This window comes from Podarcis melisellensis (genome assembly GCF_964234715.1).
Source record: "Podarcis melisellensis genome assembly, chromosome: 12".
NCBI classification, from domain to species: domain Eukaryota; kingdom Metazoa; phylum Chordata; class Lepidosauria; order Squamata; family Lacertidae; genus Podarcis; species Podarcis melisellensis.
The window spans coordinates 53,982,353-53,999,165 of NC_138544.1; the positions used below are offsets into that span (position 1 = coordinate 53,982,353).

A 16,813-nucleotide genomic window follows, 5' to 3' on the forward strand; every position below is an offset into this window, starting at 1 on the left:
TTCAGATGTTTTGAGACTACAATTCCCAGCATCCCTGACCACTGGTCCTGCTAGCTAGGGATCATGGAAGTTGTAGGCCCAAAACATCTGGAGCGCCAAGGTTGAAGAAGCCTGCTCTAACCAACTGAGCTATCGCTGGCCCCTGCATTGCCAGTTGGTTGTTGCTGTCAGGGCAAGCCTTGGGGTGTGGGCAGCTATCTCCAAATCTATGTGCTAAAAGGGTGTTTTTCAGGCCCAGGTCTCTGGCTCTGTACTGCTGGATCTGGAGTCACTGAAGTGCTACAGGAATGAGATGCTTCTTGATGCACCACACAAGGGCAGCTCCTGGAATGGATAGCAGGCCTGGCCAATCCAGAGGCTTCAAATGTCCTGTCAATCGCACAGACAGACACTGCACAACCCTATTCTGTTCTGTGCCCAAAGAGGGAACCGGTACAAAGAGGTTTAGCTAGGATGCAAGCTTAACCTTCTGGGCCAAACTCTACATGGCATTAAATGGCAACTCTCCCAAAGCCTTGCTTGAAGGAGTTTGGTGCCCTCTAACAGCCTGACTGGGAAGCGGGTGGTCCTGTGGGTTAAACCACAGAGCCTAGGACTTGCTGATCAGGAGGTCGGCGGTTTGAATCCCCGCAGCAGGGTGAGCTCCTGTTGCTCGGTCCCTGCTCCTGCCAACCTAGCAGTTCGAAAGCACGTCAAAGTGCAGGTAGATAAATAGGTACCGCAGAAAGGTAAACAGTGTTTCCATGCACTGCTCTGGTTCGCCAGAAGCGCCTTAGTCATGCTGGCCACATGACCCGGAAGCTGTACGCCGGCTCCCTCGGCCAATACAGCGAGATGAGCGTCGCAACCCCAGAGTCGGTCACGACTGGACCTAATGGTCAGGGGTCCCTTTACCTTTAACAGCCTGACTGCAAGCATGTGATGCTCCTTAGCTAGCCAGGATAAATGCAGGGGCCAGGGCAGAATTGAGAAAGATCTAGCTGAATCATGTAACTGCTGAGCTGTTTGTCTTCCCCCTCACTGCAGCTGACATCTTGTCCACATCACCAGCTCAGTTTTCCAGGCTTTTTTCTTTCTTTCTTTCTGTTTTCCATTCTCCAAGGCACCAGGATTCCTACCATCTTTCCCATGTCTGGCTGCCAAATCCAATTCCAGTAAATCGTTTAGCACTTGCTGTATGCTCTTTTTGCAGACAGGGCAGTCCACTGGCTTCAGATAGTGTCTGTTATGTACTGAATTGAATAGGATCCAAACTGCAGCAGTCTGATTGGTCCTAGAACAATAGGATCCAAAAGGCAGCAGTCTGATTGGTCCTAGAACAATAGGATTCAGAATGCAGCAGTCTGATTGGTCCTAGAACAATGCAGCAGTATGATTGGTTGGCAGGAACCACCCAATCATGCTCCAGATAGAAGTGAATCCACAACCTGATTGGCTTACAGTAGAATTCTGGGATTAGCCAATCATGTGCAGCCCATTGTGTAAATAATGTATATAAAGCAGATACTTTGAGGGGACATTCATTCATTCATTCCTCCTCACCACTATGAGCTGAATAAAGAGCATGAAATCACTTGCAACTCTGAGTATATTTCAGTGTCATTTCCCCCACCCCAAAAAACCCCCACGCATTGACTCCAGGCTATGTTTCTACACCTAGAAATTGAGTGAGATGCCTTTTCACCCTGGAAGCCCTCTCTAAGTAGTGCTAACAGGAACCAGCAAGTTTACTCCCAAAGCTTCTTCTGCAGATCAAGTTCTCCTATTTAGCTTCCTCTTATGGCATGGCTTTCCTCTTGTGGCAAGCTAGAGGCTTCTGGATTTATGCCTCAGTGTGTGTGTGTGTGTGTGTGTGTGTGTGTGTGTGTGTGTGTAAGGGTCTCACCCCATCACCATATACATTGGTACCTTGGGTTAAGAACTTAATTTGTTCTGGAGGCCTGTTCTTAACCTGAAACTCTTCTTAACCTGAGGTACCACTTTAGCCAATTTGACCTCCCGCTGGAAAGGCCCTCCATTAAGGTCCAAACAGTATTTGACTTTAAAGGTCAAAACCAGCATTTTGAATTGGGTCCAGAAACTACTTGGCGGGCAATGCATTCAGGTCAGTTTATATGATCCAGATGATCTGTTCCTGCTTTCTTTTCATAGCCAACATGTTACACACCGGCTATAGTTTCCAACAGTCTTCAAAGGTAGCCCCACGTGCAATGCATTGCAGTAGTCTAACTTGGAGGGTCCCATCTCCCCTGATCATTGGCCATTCCAGCTGGGGATGATGGGAGTTGGGAGTCTGTCCAGAGGGCAGCGCAAAAACTACCCCTGAGCTTAGTGACAGAGAGGACTACTTGCAGAGGGTCCCTGATTCAGTCCCTGACATCTCCAGTTAAAATGGGATCAGATAACAGGTGGTGGGAAACATCTGGTGAAGATCTGGAGAGCCAAACAGAGCAGATAAGTCTGATCTAGAGATCAGGGGTGCCCAAACTTTTTTCAAAGAGGGCCAGGTTTGATTAAGTGATTAAGGATTTTTAGGATTGAAGTTGTAGAGCTTTTTTTAGGATTTTACCCCAGGAGATAAACAGATTAGGCCCCCGAGACGGACTTTGGACATTCCTGATGTCGATGGACCAGTGATCTGACAGATTCCTGTCTTCATATTACCAAAACACTCTCCAGCGTTAATTCTTTTCCATGGAAAAAAATGTGACATGCCAAGCAGAGACTTTTTAATTTTTTGACCAAATCAGGGTTTTGGTCTTGTTTCTTGGCCAGGAACATTTATTCTGAAATTGATTGCTGTCTCTTTAGCTCCATTTCTATGTTGGACCATGTACAGGAGAGGGGGTTTTCCCCCCCTTCTCTCTCCCAGATCATTTTGTTCTCTTTTCTGCTTTTTGCCCCGGCAGAATCAATCACGCCGACTCCCAGAAACGAGGCAGCAAACATAAACAGTCCCTTACAATTTCGCCGCCATCTCCTTCATCCGTCGAGCCGTTCCCGGGGAGAAAAACTGATGCATTTTGGACCCTTGCTTACATTTTTCAGGGGAATTCTGGGTAAACACAGAACTCAGAGTGTTGCCAAGTGAAGCAAGCCAACAATTCCATGGAAAATAGAGCAGTTGGAATATGAAAGTCATTTTCTTTTCTTTTTTTAATATATAATTTTTATTAATTTCAACATACGAATTATTATACATTCCACAGGACTTCACATCTTATACAATCTTTTTGGACTTCCATCAGCACCTCTGATGATTTTTTTATCATTTTACCATTTTTATCATTTCTTCGGCATTTCTTAAATTCCTATTGCCTTTAATTATCTTAACTCACAATCTACCTCTTTAACCATTTTTGCAATAATTCAAATAATTTACCTCACAAAACTTCTTGCAAACCTACAAATGTAATCTGGTCATCACAATTACTTTTCAAATATGAAAGTCATTTTCATCCCATTCAGCTGCGGTGTCAGGCAACATGAACTGTACTCAGTCATTCCTTCACAACAGGGTTAATGAAACTCAAGTCTGGTGCTCAAATGTGGCCCTCCAGGCTACTTGTATTTGGCCCTTGAGAATTTCTCCAGGCCACATACCTTCCTGAGCCACACCCTTCTGCCCCCCCCAGGCCACTCCCCTCACAAGTCCAACTTCATGGCTTCCTTGAGTGTTGGAATATTTCCTTGATGCTTCTTGAACTTCCAGGTGGAGGATATGTTGGAATGTTGGAAGATTCATGACCGATGAAAGAAAACATGCAACACATAGTCAGACTATGGAATTCTCTGCCACAAGAGGCAGTCATGGCCACCAACTTGGATGGTTTTGAAAGAGAATTGGACAAGTTCATGAAAGAGGCAACAATCTGTGGCTCCTAGTCATCAAATTTGCAGATGACACCAAACTGGGAAGGGTAGCTAATGCTGCAGATGACAGAATCAGAATTCAAAATGACCTCAATGGATTGGAGAACTGGGAACAAGCTAACAAAATGAATTTCAATAGGGACAAATGTAAGGTTCTGCGCTTAGGCAGGAAGAACCAGATGCACAGATATAGGATTCGGGGCACCTGGCTTGCTAGCAGTACATGTGAAAAAGATCTAGGGGTCTTGGTGGACCAAAAGTTTAACATGAAAAACACATGTGGTGTAAACACAACGCTAGTGGGATTTCAAGAGGCACTGTAAAAAAACAAATAAGTATTGTTTATTAAAAACAAGGGAGCAAGGGGGAACAAGGGCAATGCAAAAGAAGGAATGTGTATTAAAGGTATAAATATGGATGATTGTCAGAGACGCTGAAGGAAGTCAAAAAGCAGTTATGATTTGTTGTATTCGAGACGAAATGTATAATTGAATGGAAACCAATAAAATTTATTTTAAAAAAAAAGCTTAACATGAGTCAACAGTGTGGTACAGCAGCAAAAAAAGCTAACATTATTCTAGGCTGCATCAACAGAAGTCTAGTGTCCAGATCAAGGGAAGTTATTTGTTGTTGTTGTTTAGTCGTATCCGACTCTTCGTGACCCCATGGACCAGAGCACACCAGGCACTCCTGTCTTCTACTGCCTCCTGCAGTTTGGTCAAACTCATGCTGGTAGCTTCGAGAACACTGTCCAACCATCTCGTCCTCTGCTGTCCCCTTCTCCTTGTGCCCTCCATCTTTCCCAACATCAGGGTCTTTTCCAGGGAGTCTTCTCTACTCATGAGGTGGCCAAAGTATTGGAGCCTCAGCTTCAGGATCTGTCCTTCCAGTGAGCACTCAGGGCTGATTTCCTTCAGAATGGAGAGGTTTGATCTTCTTGCAGTCCATGGGACTCTCAAGAGTCTCCTCCAGCACCATAATTCAAAAGCATCAATTCTTCAGCGATCAGCCTTCTTTATGGTCCAGCTCTCACTTCCATACATCACTACTTGGAAAACCATAGCTTGAACTATACGGATCTTTTTCGGCAAGGTGATGTCTCTGCTTTTTAAGATGCTGTCTAAGTTTGTCAGGGAAGTTATAGTCCCATTCTATTCTGCCTTAGTCAGACCACACTTGGAATACTGTGTCCAATTCTGGGCACCACAATTTAAGAAGGATGTTGACAAGCTGGAATGTGTGCAGAGGAAGGCAACTGAGATTATCAAGGGTCTGGAAACTAAGCCTTGAAGGAGCTGGAAAAGAGGAGACTGAGAGGAGATAGGATACCCATCTTCAGATATCTTAAGGGCTGTCACATGGAACATGCTTGTTTTCTCCTGCTCTTGAGGGTAGGACTCAAGCCAATGGCTTCAAGTTACAAGAAAGGAGATGCTGACTTAACATTTAGAAAAGCTTTCTGACAGTCAGAGGTGTTCAGCAGTGGAACAGACTTCCATGAGAGGTGGTAGACTCGCCATTCTTGAAGGTTTTGAAGCAGAAGTTTGATGGCCAACTGTCATGTATGCTTTAGCTGAGATTCCTGCATTGCAGGGGGTTAGACTAGATGACTCGTGGGGTCCCTTCCAACTCTAAGATTCTATGATTTATAACCTGCCTTTTCCCCTGATGGGGCTCCAGGCAGCTTACAGGTAAAAATAAGAACCACTAAAAACATGGGGAGAGGGGGCAAACCATTAATTTTTAAAAAATAAAAATGAAACAAGTGATAGAGGTAAAACTATTGTTGTTTAGTTGTTTAGTCGTGTCCGACTCTTCTTAACCCCATGTAAAATCTATTAAGCTTAATGTGAAGAAAGGCAAACTGATGTCAGTGTCCTGGAGGAAGCAAAGATCACCAGGGCCAAAGCAACGATTCTTCAACATCAACTTTGTTGGACTGTTGTTTGAATGCCTGATTATCATCTTACCAAAGCAACTACAGTGGTATCTCGGGTTACATACGCTTCAGGTTACAGTCTCCGCTAACCCAGAAATAGTACCTCGGGTTAAGAACTTTGCTTCAGGATGAGAACAGAAATCGTGCTCCAGCGACAAGGCAGCAGCAGGAGGCCCCATTAGCTAAAGTGGTGCTTCAGGTTAAGAACAGTTTCAGGTTAAGAACGGACCTCCAGAACAAATTAAGTACTTAACCCAAGGTACCACTGTACTCTATTCCCAACTTAAGAATGGAAAGCAAAATACCGGTTGTCAACAAAAGAGGCTTAAAGATGCTCTCAAGGCAAATCTTTAAAAATGCAGTATGTGAGCTGATAATTAGGAAACACTGGCCTGCGAGTGCTTCAGTTGAAGAATAGCCTCTAGCAAAGGCGTTGTGGACTTTGAAGAAGCACTAACTCAGGACGAAAGGGAGAAAGGAACTAAGAGAAAGGCATGTTTGGCAAACCCTCACTGTGATCAACTCCCACCCGGAAACCTATGTCCCCTCTGTGGAAGGATGTGTGGATCCAGAATTGGCCTCCACAGTCCCTTAAGGACTCACTGCTAAGACCATATTCATGGAAGATGATCTTACTTGGCTGCGAGTGATTGGCAGGGAGAGAAGAGAAGCTCTGCCTCCGCAGCGGGAGACAGTGATGCTAACCCTCTGACGCCTTTCCCCTCTTCCTCCCAATTAGCACCAGTGCCCCTGCTGGTGGGAAGCTAGTACTGCAGCTCTGCCCCACCAGTCGAACCACGTCCGCTCTGCGCATGTTCCAGCCATTCCCATGGCTATTCCTTCATGGCATTCCAGAGTTTGGGGTACGGGAAGATTCTGGGGTTCCAACAAAGCCCTGGGTAAGAAAGGCAGACAAATCCCAAAAGGAAGCAGAATCTGTTTCAAATCTCCCATCAATGTGAGTGGAAGGGGCGCGAAACTTTGTCAATGGGAGGGCACTTCAGTCAAGTGTAAGGAACAGGAGAACAAAAGCATCACAGAGAGGATGAGCTTTAAGAAGAGGCAGAAATTGCATTTAGGCGAGTTGCCTATTGATAGCCAAACCCACGCAGCAGAGCTAATGCGCCAAGCACTTAGAGAAACAAAGCGCAGCACGGCTGAGTACTTATTACGGAGCTGTCAAAATGTGGGCAGTTTGTATAACCCAGCGGGAGTTTCTGGGGATTCAACGTTATTAAGAATTAAGAAATACGCTTGGGCTGCGCAGAAAGTTTGGCTACGTTTGGAAACTTTGGCATTTGGGAGCGTCTTTGGACAGAAAGGCGGGTTGCAAATTTAGGTCATAAAAGGGGAGATAAATAGTACAAATGGTTTTGCAGACAATACAGTTATACAAATGACTACCACGGTGCATAAGGGACGCAGGTGGTGCTGTGGGTTAAACCATAGAGCCTAGGGCTTCCGATCAGAAGGTCGGCGGTTTGAATCCCCACGATGGGGTGAGCTCCCGTTGCTCGGTCCCTGCTCCTGCCAACCTAGCAGCTCACTGTTACAGATGCACAACCTGACTTTCTGTCTCCATTAACCGTGGTAAAGGTAAAGGTAAAGGGACCCCGGACCCTTAGGTCCAGACTCTGGGGTTGTGGCGCTCATCTCGTTTTATTGGCCGGGGGGGGCCGGCATACAGCTTCCGGGTCATGTGGCCAGCAGGACTAAGCCGCTTCTGGCGAACCAGAGCAGCGCACGGAAACACCGTTTACCTTCCCGCCAGAGCGGTACCTATTTATCTACTTGCACTTTGATGTGCTTTCGAACTGCTAGGTTGGCAGGAGCAGGGACCGAGCAACAGGAGCTCACCCCGTTGCAGGGATTTGAACCACCGACCTTCTGATCAGCAAGCCCTAGGCTCAGTGGTTTAGACCATCATGTGTAGTGCACCTATGTACTTTTGGAACTCTCATTAAAGATGTCTGGGATGGGGGAAAACATTCCCACATTTCACTGCGTTGGACCCCTGCTCTTCCTTCAGTTATGAGGAGAGGAGGGGGCAAGAAGCTTCTCTCTTTGTGGTAGATAGCACTCCCCCCCCCTCGATTAACGGAGGGTGGGGCAGGCCCGTGCCTCTGTGTTCCCTGTGTCTTTATTTGTTCCTTTGGATACAGCAGTCATTTTGTGACTGGCACCCACAAACTTTTCTCCACATTCCAAAAGCGTCGACTGGCCCAGAGAGGTTGGTGGCCCCCTCTGCATCCCATAATGAGTGTGATATAGAGCAATAAGGTTTGGCAAATTGCCCTTCTTGTAAAGGTATCTCATAAACTAAAAATATCTAAAGGGCAGAGCTTGATGGCCATATAGACCGGGGTTTCCTAGACTTGTTTTTGAACTACAGTTCCCATCCTCCCTGACCACTGATCCTGCTAGCTAGGGCTGATGGGAGTTGTAGTCCAAAAACAACTGGAGATCCAAGTTTGGGAAACTCTGGCAGAGATGGAGAGATAGAAGGCATGATTTTATTTCTTATAAGAACACTGAGGGAGATAGTCACTCACTGCCACCAGTAAATGCAAATGCCTGGCAGGTTTAAGACTATACAGAACCTTTATTCTCAGTAATGATGGAACTAAACAAGTGGACAATGCTTTCATTTTTGTATATCTTTATTTGTAAAGGGATTTTCTGTACGAGTCAATACTTTATTTGGAGCTGTGCTGCATCTTTGTACTTTTGTCCTTCCAAGCTGTGATGCTTTGTGGTTTTTAGTTTTTTAGTCTTTCTTTTTGTTACTGTCAGAGCTGCCTCCAGGTCCCAGCTCACAGAGGACCAACGCTAGCCGGTAGTAATGTACAAAAGTCTTTATTGAGGTTCAGTTTCCATTTACAAGCCGCAGCGTGCAGCCCTACGTCTAGACGCTAGATCGGCGAAGCCCCGTCTGAGTCTCCACCCCCTGTACACCAGTTTAAGACTCTCGCTTTACTCCACCTTTTCTGTCTCTCCTTTCTCCTCTGGGTCCTTCTGCCCCCCTGTGTCTCCTCCTTCCTGGACTCTTCTGACGCTGATCCCCCGGACTCCTGTCCCTCCTTTCGGCGGGCTTTAGGACCTGGCTCCCTACCCGGGCTACCCACTGTGCCGCTCGCCTGTACATTTGAACTTGGCGCGCGCGCCCAGCTTCCAACCTTCCTCTCAACCGTTTCCTCTCTCTCGGATGAAGGCGTGGCCAATCCTGACTCATCTCCTCCCGCTGGCAGTGAGCAGCCTGATCCTGATACCTGGGACTCCTCCCCCCTACTGCTCTCTGGTGGGGAAGCTGGTCCTGATTTCCAACTGCTGCTCTCTGAGTCCCCTCTGGTCCCTTCTTCCTGGGGTGTTCCCCTAGGCAACCCCCTTGCTCTGACCATGGGAGCCCCTTTCTGTGAGTCTTCCGATTCGCTGGAAAGACTCAGAGACCTCGGACCACTGTCATCGCTTACGTTCCCTTCGGATTCCTCCCCTTCGCTCTCCATTTCCTCCCTCTCCTGTGCCTCTGCTCCTGAGCCCCTGACAGTTACATTTGCACTTTTTTATTTTATTTATTTTTTGGTTAACAAATCAATAAAATACCCTTTTAAAAGATGGAGAAATGCCTCGGAGAAGCTGGGAAGTGGTAACTTGTTGCTTTCCCCCTTCCCTCACAAGACTCTGGCGCTGAGGTAGGCTCTCTCTCCTCCCCCCCCCCCCAAGTTGCACACTCAGGCCACATTCACACCCTGCACTTAAAGCACTTTGATACCACTTTAAACCGTCATGGCTTCCCCCAAAGGATTCTGGGAACTGTCGCTTCTCAATGGTGCTAAGAGTTGTTAGAAGCCCCCTGTTCCCCTCACAAGGCTACAGTTTGCAAAGAGGCTGAACAATCTTTTCTTCAGCACAGGGAACTCTGCTGAGGTAATTTCTAGCTCAGACACACAGCTTGTAACTACTAGAAGCCGTGCATTTGGTGTTGCAGGTCCAATTTTTGGAACTCCCTCCTGAAGAAGGCACCCACTTGCTAAATTTGGGGCACATGGCAGAAACTGTCTCATTCCAGCACAGATGATAGATGATAGATAGATAGATAGAGATAGATAGATAGATAGATAGATAGATAGATAGATAGATAGATGATAGATGATAGATAGATGATAGATAGATAGATAGATAGATAGATGATAGATAGATAGATGATAGATGATAGATAGATAGATAGATAGATAGATAGATAGATAGATAGATGATAGATAGATAGATAGATAGATGATAGATAGATAGATAGATAGATAGATAGATAGATAGATAGATATGATAGATATAGATAGATAGATGATAGATAGATGATAGATGATAGATAGATAGATAGATAGATAGATAGATAGATAGATAGATAGATAGATGATAGATAGATAGATAGATAGATAGATAGATGATAGATAGATAGATAGATAGATAGTTGCTTTCGTAGATTTTCACGGGTACAGGAATGCAGGTTTTGGTGTCCTCGGGTGTCTTCCCGTGTAAAAGTTGGGGTGTCTAGGCGACGTTTCGACGAGGTCTCACTCGTCATCTTCAGGCTGGTGCTTTCGGCTTCTTGTTACTGGAACAGAGCAGGATCTCAGTGTTTGAGTTCCTATAAATACTGTTGAGGGGGTGTGGTGTATAGCCTCCAATGTTCTGGGCAGAGAGGAAGTTCCCAGGCTAGTGTGCCTTTTCTTCTTTTGTTCCTTAATTACTTGAGGGATATCCTGAGTGATTTCTTGAGTGATATCCTGAGTACCACTTAGGTGGGTCATTAGGTGTGGATTAGTTGCTAAAGTCTTTGTGTCTTGACCTCTTGAACTTTGTGAAGAGTTTTTCTGAGAAGATGGCTGTACTGCACTTAGTTGTGCTCTGGCTTGGCTTCGTGTATAGGGGCGAGCTGTGGTTTTGTGGCTTGTGTCAGCCAGATCTGTGTAGGGATTGCAGGGGGGTGCAGCATCCGGAGGTGCCACCATGGTTTGGCTACTGGATGGTGTCTGTAATTTATCTGTGGAGAGGGTCTGGGTTTGGGTCTGGTGTGGTTGATTGGTGATGGCGTTCTGTGTGCCTCTGGATCTGGTGTCAGTTTTTGTGGGGAGGGCTAATTTCCAGATGTCTGGCAAGCGGGATGTGTCGTCACGCTTGTTCATGTTGTGAGGGTGTTTCTCTATCTCGATGGCTTCCATGATTATTCTCTTGTGGTGATGTTCCATGTTAAAGAGCAATTTGGAATCTGCAAAATTAATTTCGTGTCCTGTTTCTTTCATGTGTTGGAAAAGAGAGGAAGTTTTTTCTTCTTTTTTGACGGCATTCTTGTGTTCTGCGATACGTGCATTTATTCGTCTGTTTGTTTGTCCAATGTACGTGGCTGGGCAGACTTTGCAGGGTATTTCATAGACCCCTTGGTTTTCCAACTGGATTTTATCCTTGGGGTTTCTGAGGATATTGGCTATTTTTTGGTTGGTGCAAAAGGCTGTTTTGATATTGTGTTTATGGAGGATTTTGCTAATTTTATCTGTAGTGCCCTAGATAGATAGATAGATAGATAGATAGATAGATAGATAGATGATAGATAGATAGATAGATAGATAGATAGATAGATAGATAGATAGATAGATAGAGATAGATAGATGATAGATAGATAGATAGATAGATGATAGATAGATAGATAGATAGATAGATAGATAGATAGATAGATAGATAGATAGATAGATGATAGATACCTGTAGATAGATAGATACTTTTCTGTTTTTACGACTTTTTATTGTTTCAGACTCTGTGGGGTTTATTTTAGGTACACCCGTCAAAAAGGCAAACGATCAAGTAGAATATGTAATCCCCAGAGATTCTTACCCAACTCTGTAGCCGTCAAGCCTTGCAACCCTCTTGCTTTCTTCCCCTCTAGGTAATGTGAGCAGGAACTGTACCAGCGAAGGCTGGTCTGAAATGTACCCTCCATACATCGCAGCGTGTGGGTATGATCCCAATGCCACAAACGTGGTGGAACAGGTCAGTAAACTCGAAGCAAGGTCGGGTTTGGTAGGGTTGCCGAGAGAAGCCGAATATTCGGTTTCCAGAAGCTTTGGGGACAATGCTGCATTTTATGCTATGAGAGCGACAAACCACTGGTGGCTTGGGCTGGGAAATGGCTTCAGTTCCACACCTCCTTCAGATGCATTTGCCTTGTTGGCATGTGTCCTAGAACTGTGACGATGCTTCTTTCTTGCCTTGAAGGAGGACAGGAGAAAGGGGCGTGTTTGTGTAGAAACCACTGGCTTTTGTGCAACTGGAACTCAACCCACTGTACAGTGGTACCTCTGGTTGCGAACAGGATCCGTTCTGGAGGCCCGTTCGCAACCTGAAAGGAACGCAACCCGCATCTGCACATGTGTGGGTCGCAACTCGCCGCTTCTGCGCATGCGCATGACATCATTTTGTCTGCGCATGTGTGAGCGGCAAAACCCAAAAGTAACCCTTTCCGGTACTTCCGTGTCATCGCGGGACACAACCTGAAAATGCTCAATCTGAAGCAACAGTAACATGAAGTATGACTGTACAAAGAAAACAGTCACATCCTTTGTTCTTCCCACAGATACCTTGGTCTCATCTGCTTTTGCACTTTCTACAAACAGGCCCCAGAAAGTTCTCCATGAAGAACTGTGGCCCTCAGGCTGCAATAGGTTATCCACCCCGACTTAGAGACCAGTACCATGGAGTTTCTTTAACTGACCCACAAAATACTGAGGGCAATATAGGTTGTACGATCTGTCGCGTGGTAGGTAATAGCAGTTGACGTCCTGAAGTGAAGGCTGAGGCACTGGGATTGGGAGAAGGTGAAGTAAGCTGGGAGATGAGGGAAGATGGAAGAAGAATTTGAATTTGAACTGAACATCAAAAACTGCCTCAGACCATTGGTCCATCTACCTCAGTGTACCATCAGCTCTCCTGGGTTTCCTACAGGGATGTTTCCAACCATACCTGGAGAGCATGGAGATTGTCAGGTAAAGTGACTGCCTCAGGTGGCAGGATCCACAGGAGACCAGATCCCAATGTTTATTCCTCCCTTGTTCCTAACGTAGCTCTTCACTCACCCCTTCTTCCCTGGTGGTTTGCCTCAGGCGCCAAAATGTATTGGGCCGACCCTGGGGATCAGATCTGGAATGTTCTTCAAGAAAAGCAGGCCTGCGATCGAAAACATTGTAAGCTTCTTTGAGGGCCTGTTGGCAGACAAGCGGGATACAAACTGAACGAACGAATAGGCAAACACACTGTTATTCACTTCTCTTTTCTGTGTTGACAGAACACATTCTACGGCACTGTGAAGACTGGGTACACCATTGGGCACAGTTTGTCTCTCGTTGCTCTCACGGCGGCCATGGTGGTTCTGTGTCTCTTCAGGTAAGAGACTGTGGCGATCACACAGGGTCCCCGGATGTTTCACCGTCTATTGATCCCTGTGCCACCACTTTATTTCTCACTGCCACCACCCAGGCCCTACCTGGTACAATACTGAGTCCAGTCAGGGTTAAATTGGAACATAAACTTTGGTTTATTTATTGCAGTAAAACAAGCGTGTGGTTTCATAAACGTATCGGACAATTACAATCATGGGGTGCCTATCAAGACCTATAACTTCCGCTACCTGCTCTCACTCACTAAACCACCTCTCAGATATTTACTTGTCTTCCTAGCTCCTAACTGTTCCTGACTCAGCTTATTTCGCTACACTAACTCAACCTACCCACAAACTCTATCCCAATTCACTCCCACTCCAACCAACCACCCAACTCCCAACAAACTCCCCTCTTCGTCCCTCCCAGAGCCGGTTTTATAGTCCCTCTGACTCCACCCCCTGGGTCCTGATTGGGTAACCTGTTTAACTATTTCACCTCCAGCACTCTCATATGTTAACGTCACAGAGACACACACGGGAAACTTGAGGGAGGGGAAGAGAGTCGGCTTGCCCCTTGGCTCTTAAACCAGTTTCAGTCGGGCTCTCTGTGTGGTGGGCCCCTTTTGAAAGACTCCTTTCTCTCTTTCTCTCATCCAGGAAACTCCACTGCACTCGGAATTACATCCACATGCATCTCTTCATGTCCTTCATCATGAGAGCCATCGCCGTCTTCATCAAGGACGTCATTCTCTTTGAGAGAGGGGAGTCCGACCACTGCTCCATTGGCTCGGTCAGTTGTGCCTTCTGCTGGGAGCGCTCAGGGACGGGTGGAGGGTCTCCTCTGTTCTAGTCTTGCATGCTCCATTTTGCCTCTCTCGTAACTTGACTGGGAGTGGCCGCTGAGACCATATAACACCGGTCCTGAAAGACCTACATTGGCTCCCAGTACGTTTCTGAGCACAATTCAAAGTGTTGGTGCTGACCTTTAAAGCCCTAAACGGCCTTGGTCCTGTAGACCTGAAGGAGCATCTCCACCCCCATCGTTCAACCTGGACACTGAGGTCCAGACCCAAGGGCCTTCTGGCGGTTCCCTCCCTGAGAGAAGCGAGGTTACAGGGAACCAGGCAGAGGGCCTTCTCGGTGGTGGCGCCCGCCCTGTGGAACGCCCTCAGATGTCAAGGAAATAAACGTTTAGAAGACATCTGAAGGCAGCCCTGTTTAAGGAAGTTTTTAATGTTTGATGCTTTATCATGTTTTTAATATTCTGTTGGGAGCCGCCCAGAGTGACTGGGGAAACCCAGTCAGATGGGCGGGGTATAAATAAATTATTATTAGTAGTATTGGTATTATTAACCCTATGCTTGCCTGAAAAGGGCTGCAGAAGCAGATTTAAGGCAGCATGACTGGTTCCCCCCCCCCCCCACAGGGGACTAGAAAGTGCTGGGCTTTGGGGAAGAAGGCATGAGGGCTCTCGCAGGGTCCTAGAGTCCTCCTTCTTCCTTCCCAAAACCTAGTTAACCCTTACCTAGCTTTGGGAAGGAGCTGGGAGGGCCCTGGGACACTGCCAGAGCCTTCTTCCCAAAGCCCAACAATTTGCTTACCTGCTTCTGGGAAAGTGCTACAAGGGTCAAAGGAGTGTCAAATTTTGGCCTCACACAGGGTGTCCTATTACCAAGGACTGCCTCTATGGGCTGCTGCTCCTGGTGTCTTTCTTCCCCTGCAATTATTGGCTTTGGATAGCTCAACTGGTTAAAGCGTGGTGCCGATAATGCCAAGGTCGCAGGTTCGATCCCCGTATGGGACAGCTGCACATTCCTGCATTGCTGAGGGTTGGGCTAGATGATCTTCGGGGTCCCCTTCCAACTCTATGCTTCCATGATGCTTGGGTTTCCTGCTTGTAAATGAATGTCCCCGTTCAGCTGCTGCAATGCACAACTGGTGCGAGGATTCTTCTGGCTGTCTGACAGTTTTAATTGGGGCCATATTTTGCAAAACCCATATGTCACCGAAAAGAAGGTACAAAATTTGTTATATTAGGGATTCTGTTTTGCAAAAGGGGGGGAAATGTGCACAAGGCAAAATTGCATATGAGGAGAAATTCTCATTGCAATCCACGGTTGGAAGGCTGTGACCCTTCTGAACGGCGGCAGCTGGAAACTGCATGGGGGACCGCTCTTGTGATTGGTCCTGCTTGCAGGTTTCTGTTTTGGGGGATCTGGTTAGGCGATGTGCGAACAGGATGCTGGCCTGATCCTGAAGGCTATCTTTGTGTTCTTAAAATGCTGGTGACTTTTTAAAAGCACAGGCTAATGTAGAGTTGTAGAGCACGGCAGCGAAGACTGGGCAAGCAATTGGGCACACTAAGCAACCTTTTCGCCCCAAGAAGTGTGCATAACATGTTTTGCTGCGATGTCACGTAGCACTCCTAAGGACTGTTTCCCCGCCTTGATGGTCTCCTAGGAGAATGTGTCTGTTTTGAAAGCGGTCTTGTAAAAGTCATCCGTATAAATGCTATAAAAAAGAACGATTATATTAATAAAGTCCGTGCTGATTCATATTACGGGCTTCTCATCCTCCTCCTGCCCCCTCTGCTTTCACAACGGCAGCGAGCTGGAAGAAAAGACGGCAAGAAAGGAATGGGGTCTCACACAAACACACACACACAGTTAGAAGAAGAAGCCCCCAAAATAAATCTCTGTATCTTCCTCACTACCTACACTGCCTCTAGACCATCATTTACTCTATTTAGTGCAGGCTTCCTCAACCTCTGGGTCGCTGGTGGTGCTGTGGTCTAAACCACAGAGCCTAGGACTTGTCGATCAAAAGGTAGGCAGTTCAAATCCCCGCAACGGGGTGAGCTCCCGTTGCTCAGTCCCTGCTCCTGCCAACCTAGCAATTTAGAAGCACGTCAGAGTGCAAGTAGATAAATAGGTACTGCTCTGGTGGGAAGGTAAATGGCGTTTCCATGCACTGCTCTGGTTCGCCAGAAGCGGCTTAGTCATGCTGGCCACATGACCCTGAAGCTGTACGCCAGCTCCCTCGGCCAGTAAAGCGAGATGAGCCCTGCAACCCCAAAGTCGTCCGCAACTGGACCTAACGGTCAGGCGTCCCTTTACATTTACCTCCTCAACCTCTGCCCTCCAGATGTTTTGAGACTACAATTCCTATCATCCCTGACCACTGGTCCTGGTAGCTAGGGATCATGGGAGTTGTAGGCCAAAAACATCTGGAGGGCCGAGGTTGAGGAAGCCTGATTTAGTACATAGCTATACCACAAGCTTTCCTTCACGGGAAAACAGTCGTTGGTCCCTCAAGCAATGGAAGGTAGAAGGCCCCACAAATCTCAGTCTGCCCTCAGCCAGCCCCCACCTGCCCACTTTCCTACTTGCAACCAGTCTAGGGCAGTGTTTCCCAACCTTGGGCCTCCAGCTGTTTTTGAACTACAATTCCCATCATCCCTGACCACTGGTCTTGCTAGCTAGGGATGATGGGAGTTGTAGGCCAAAAACATCTGGAGGCCCAAGGTTGGGAAACACTGGTCTAGGGTTCCAGTCAGCTTCTTTTTCCCTAGTCCCAGT

The 16,813-nt window shown here is 46.8% G+C and overlaps 1 protein-coding gene across 1 annotated transcript in view; it reads left to right on the forward strand.

The window, feature by feature from the left end:
- LOC309353250 (vasoactive intestinal polypeptide receptor-like) overlaps window positions 1–16,813 on the forward strand; it is a 118,217-nt gene that overhangs the window by 69,325 nt on the left and 32,079 nt on the right. The window contains exons 4-6 of the mRNA XM_081882576.1: window positions 11,748–11,851; window positions 13,143–13,240; window positions 13,893–14,025. Coding sequence (XP_081738702.1) covers window positions 11,748–11,851; window positions 13,143–13,240; window positions 13,893–14,025 — 335 coding nt within the window. The remainder of the gene's footprint in view (window positions 1–11,747; window positions 11,852–13,142; window positions 13,241–13,892; window positions 14,026–16,813) is intronic.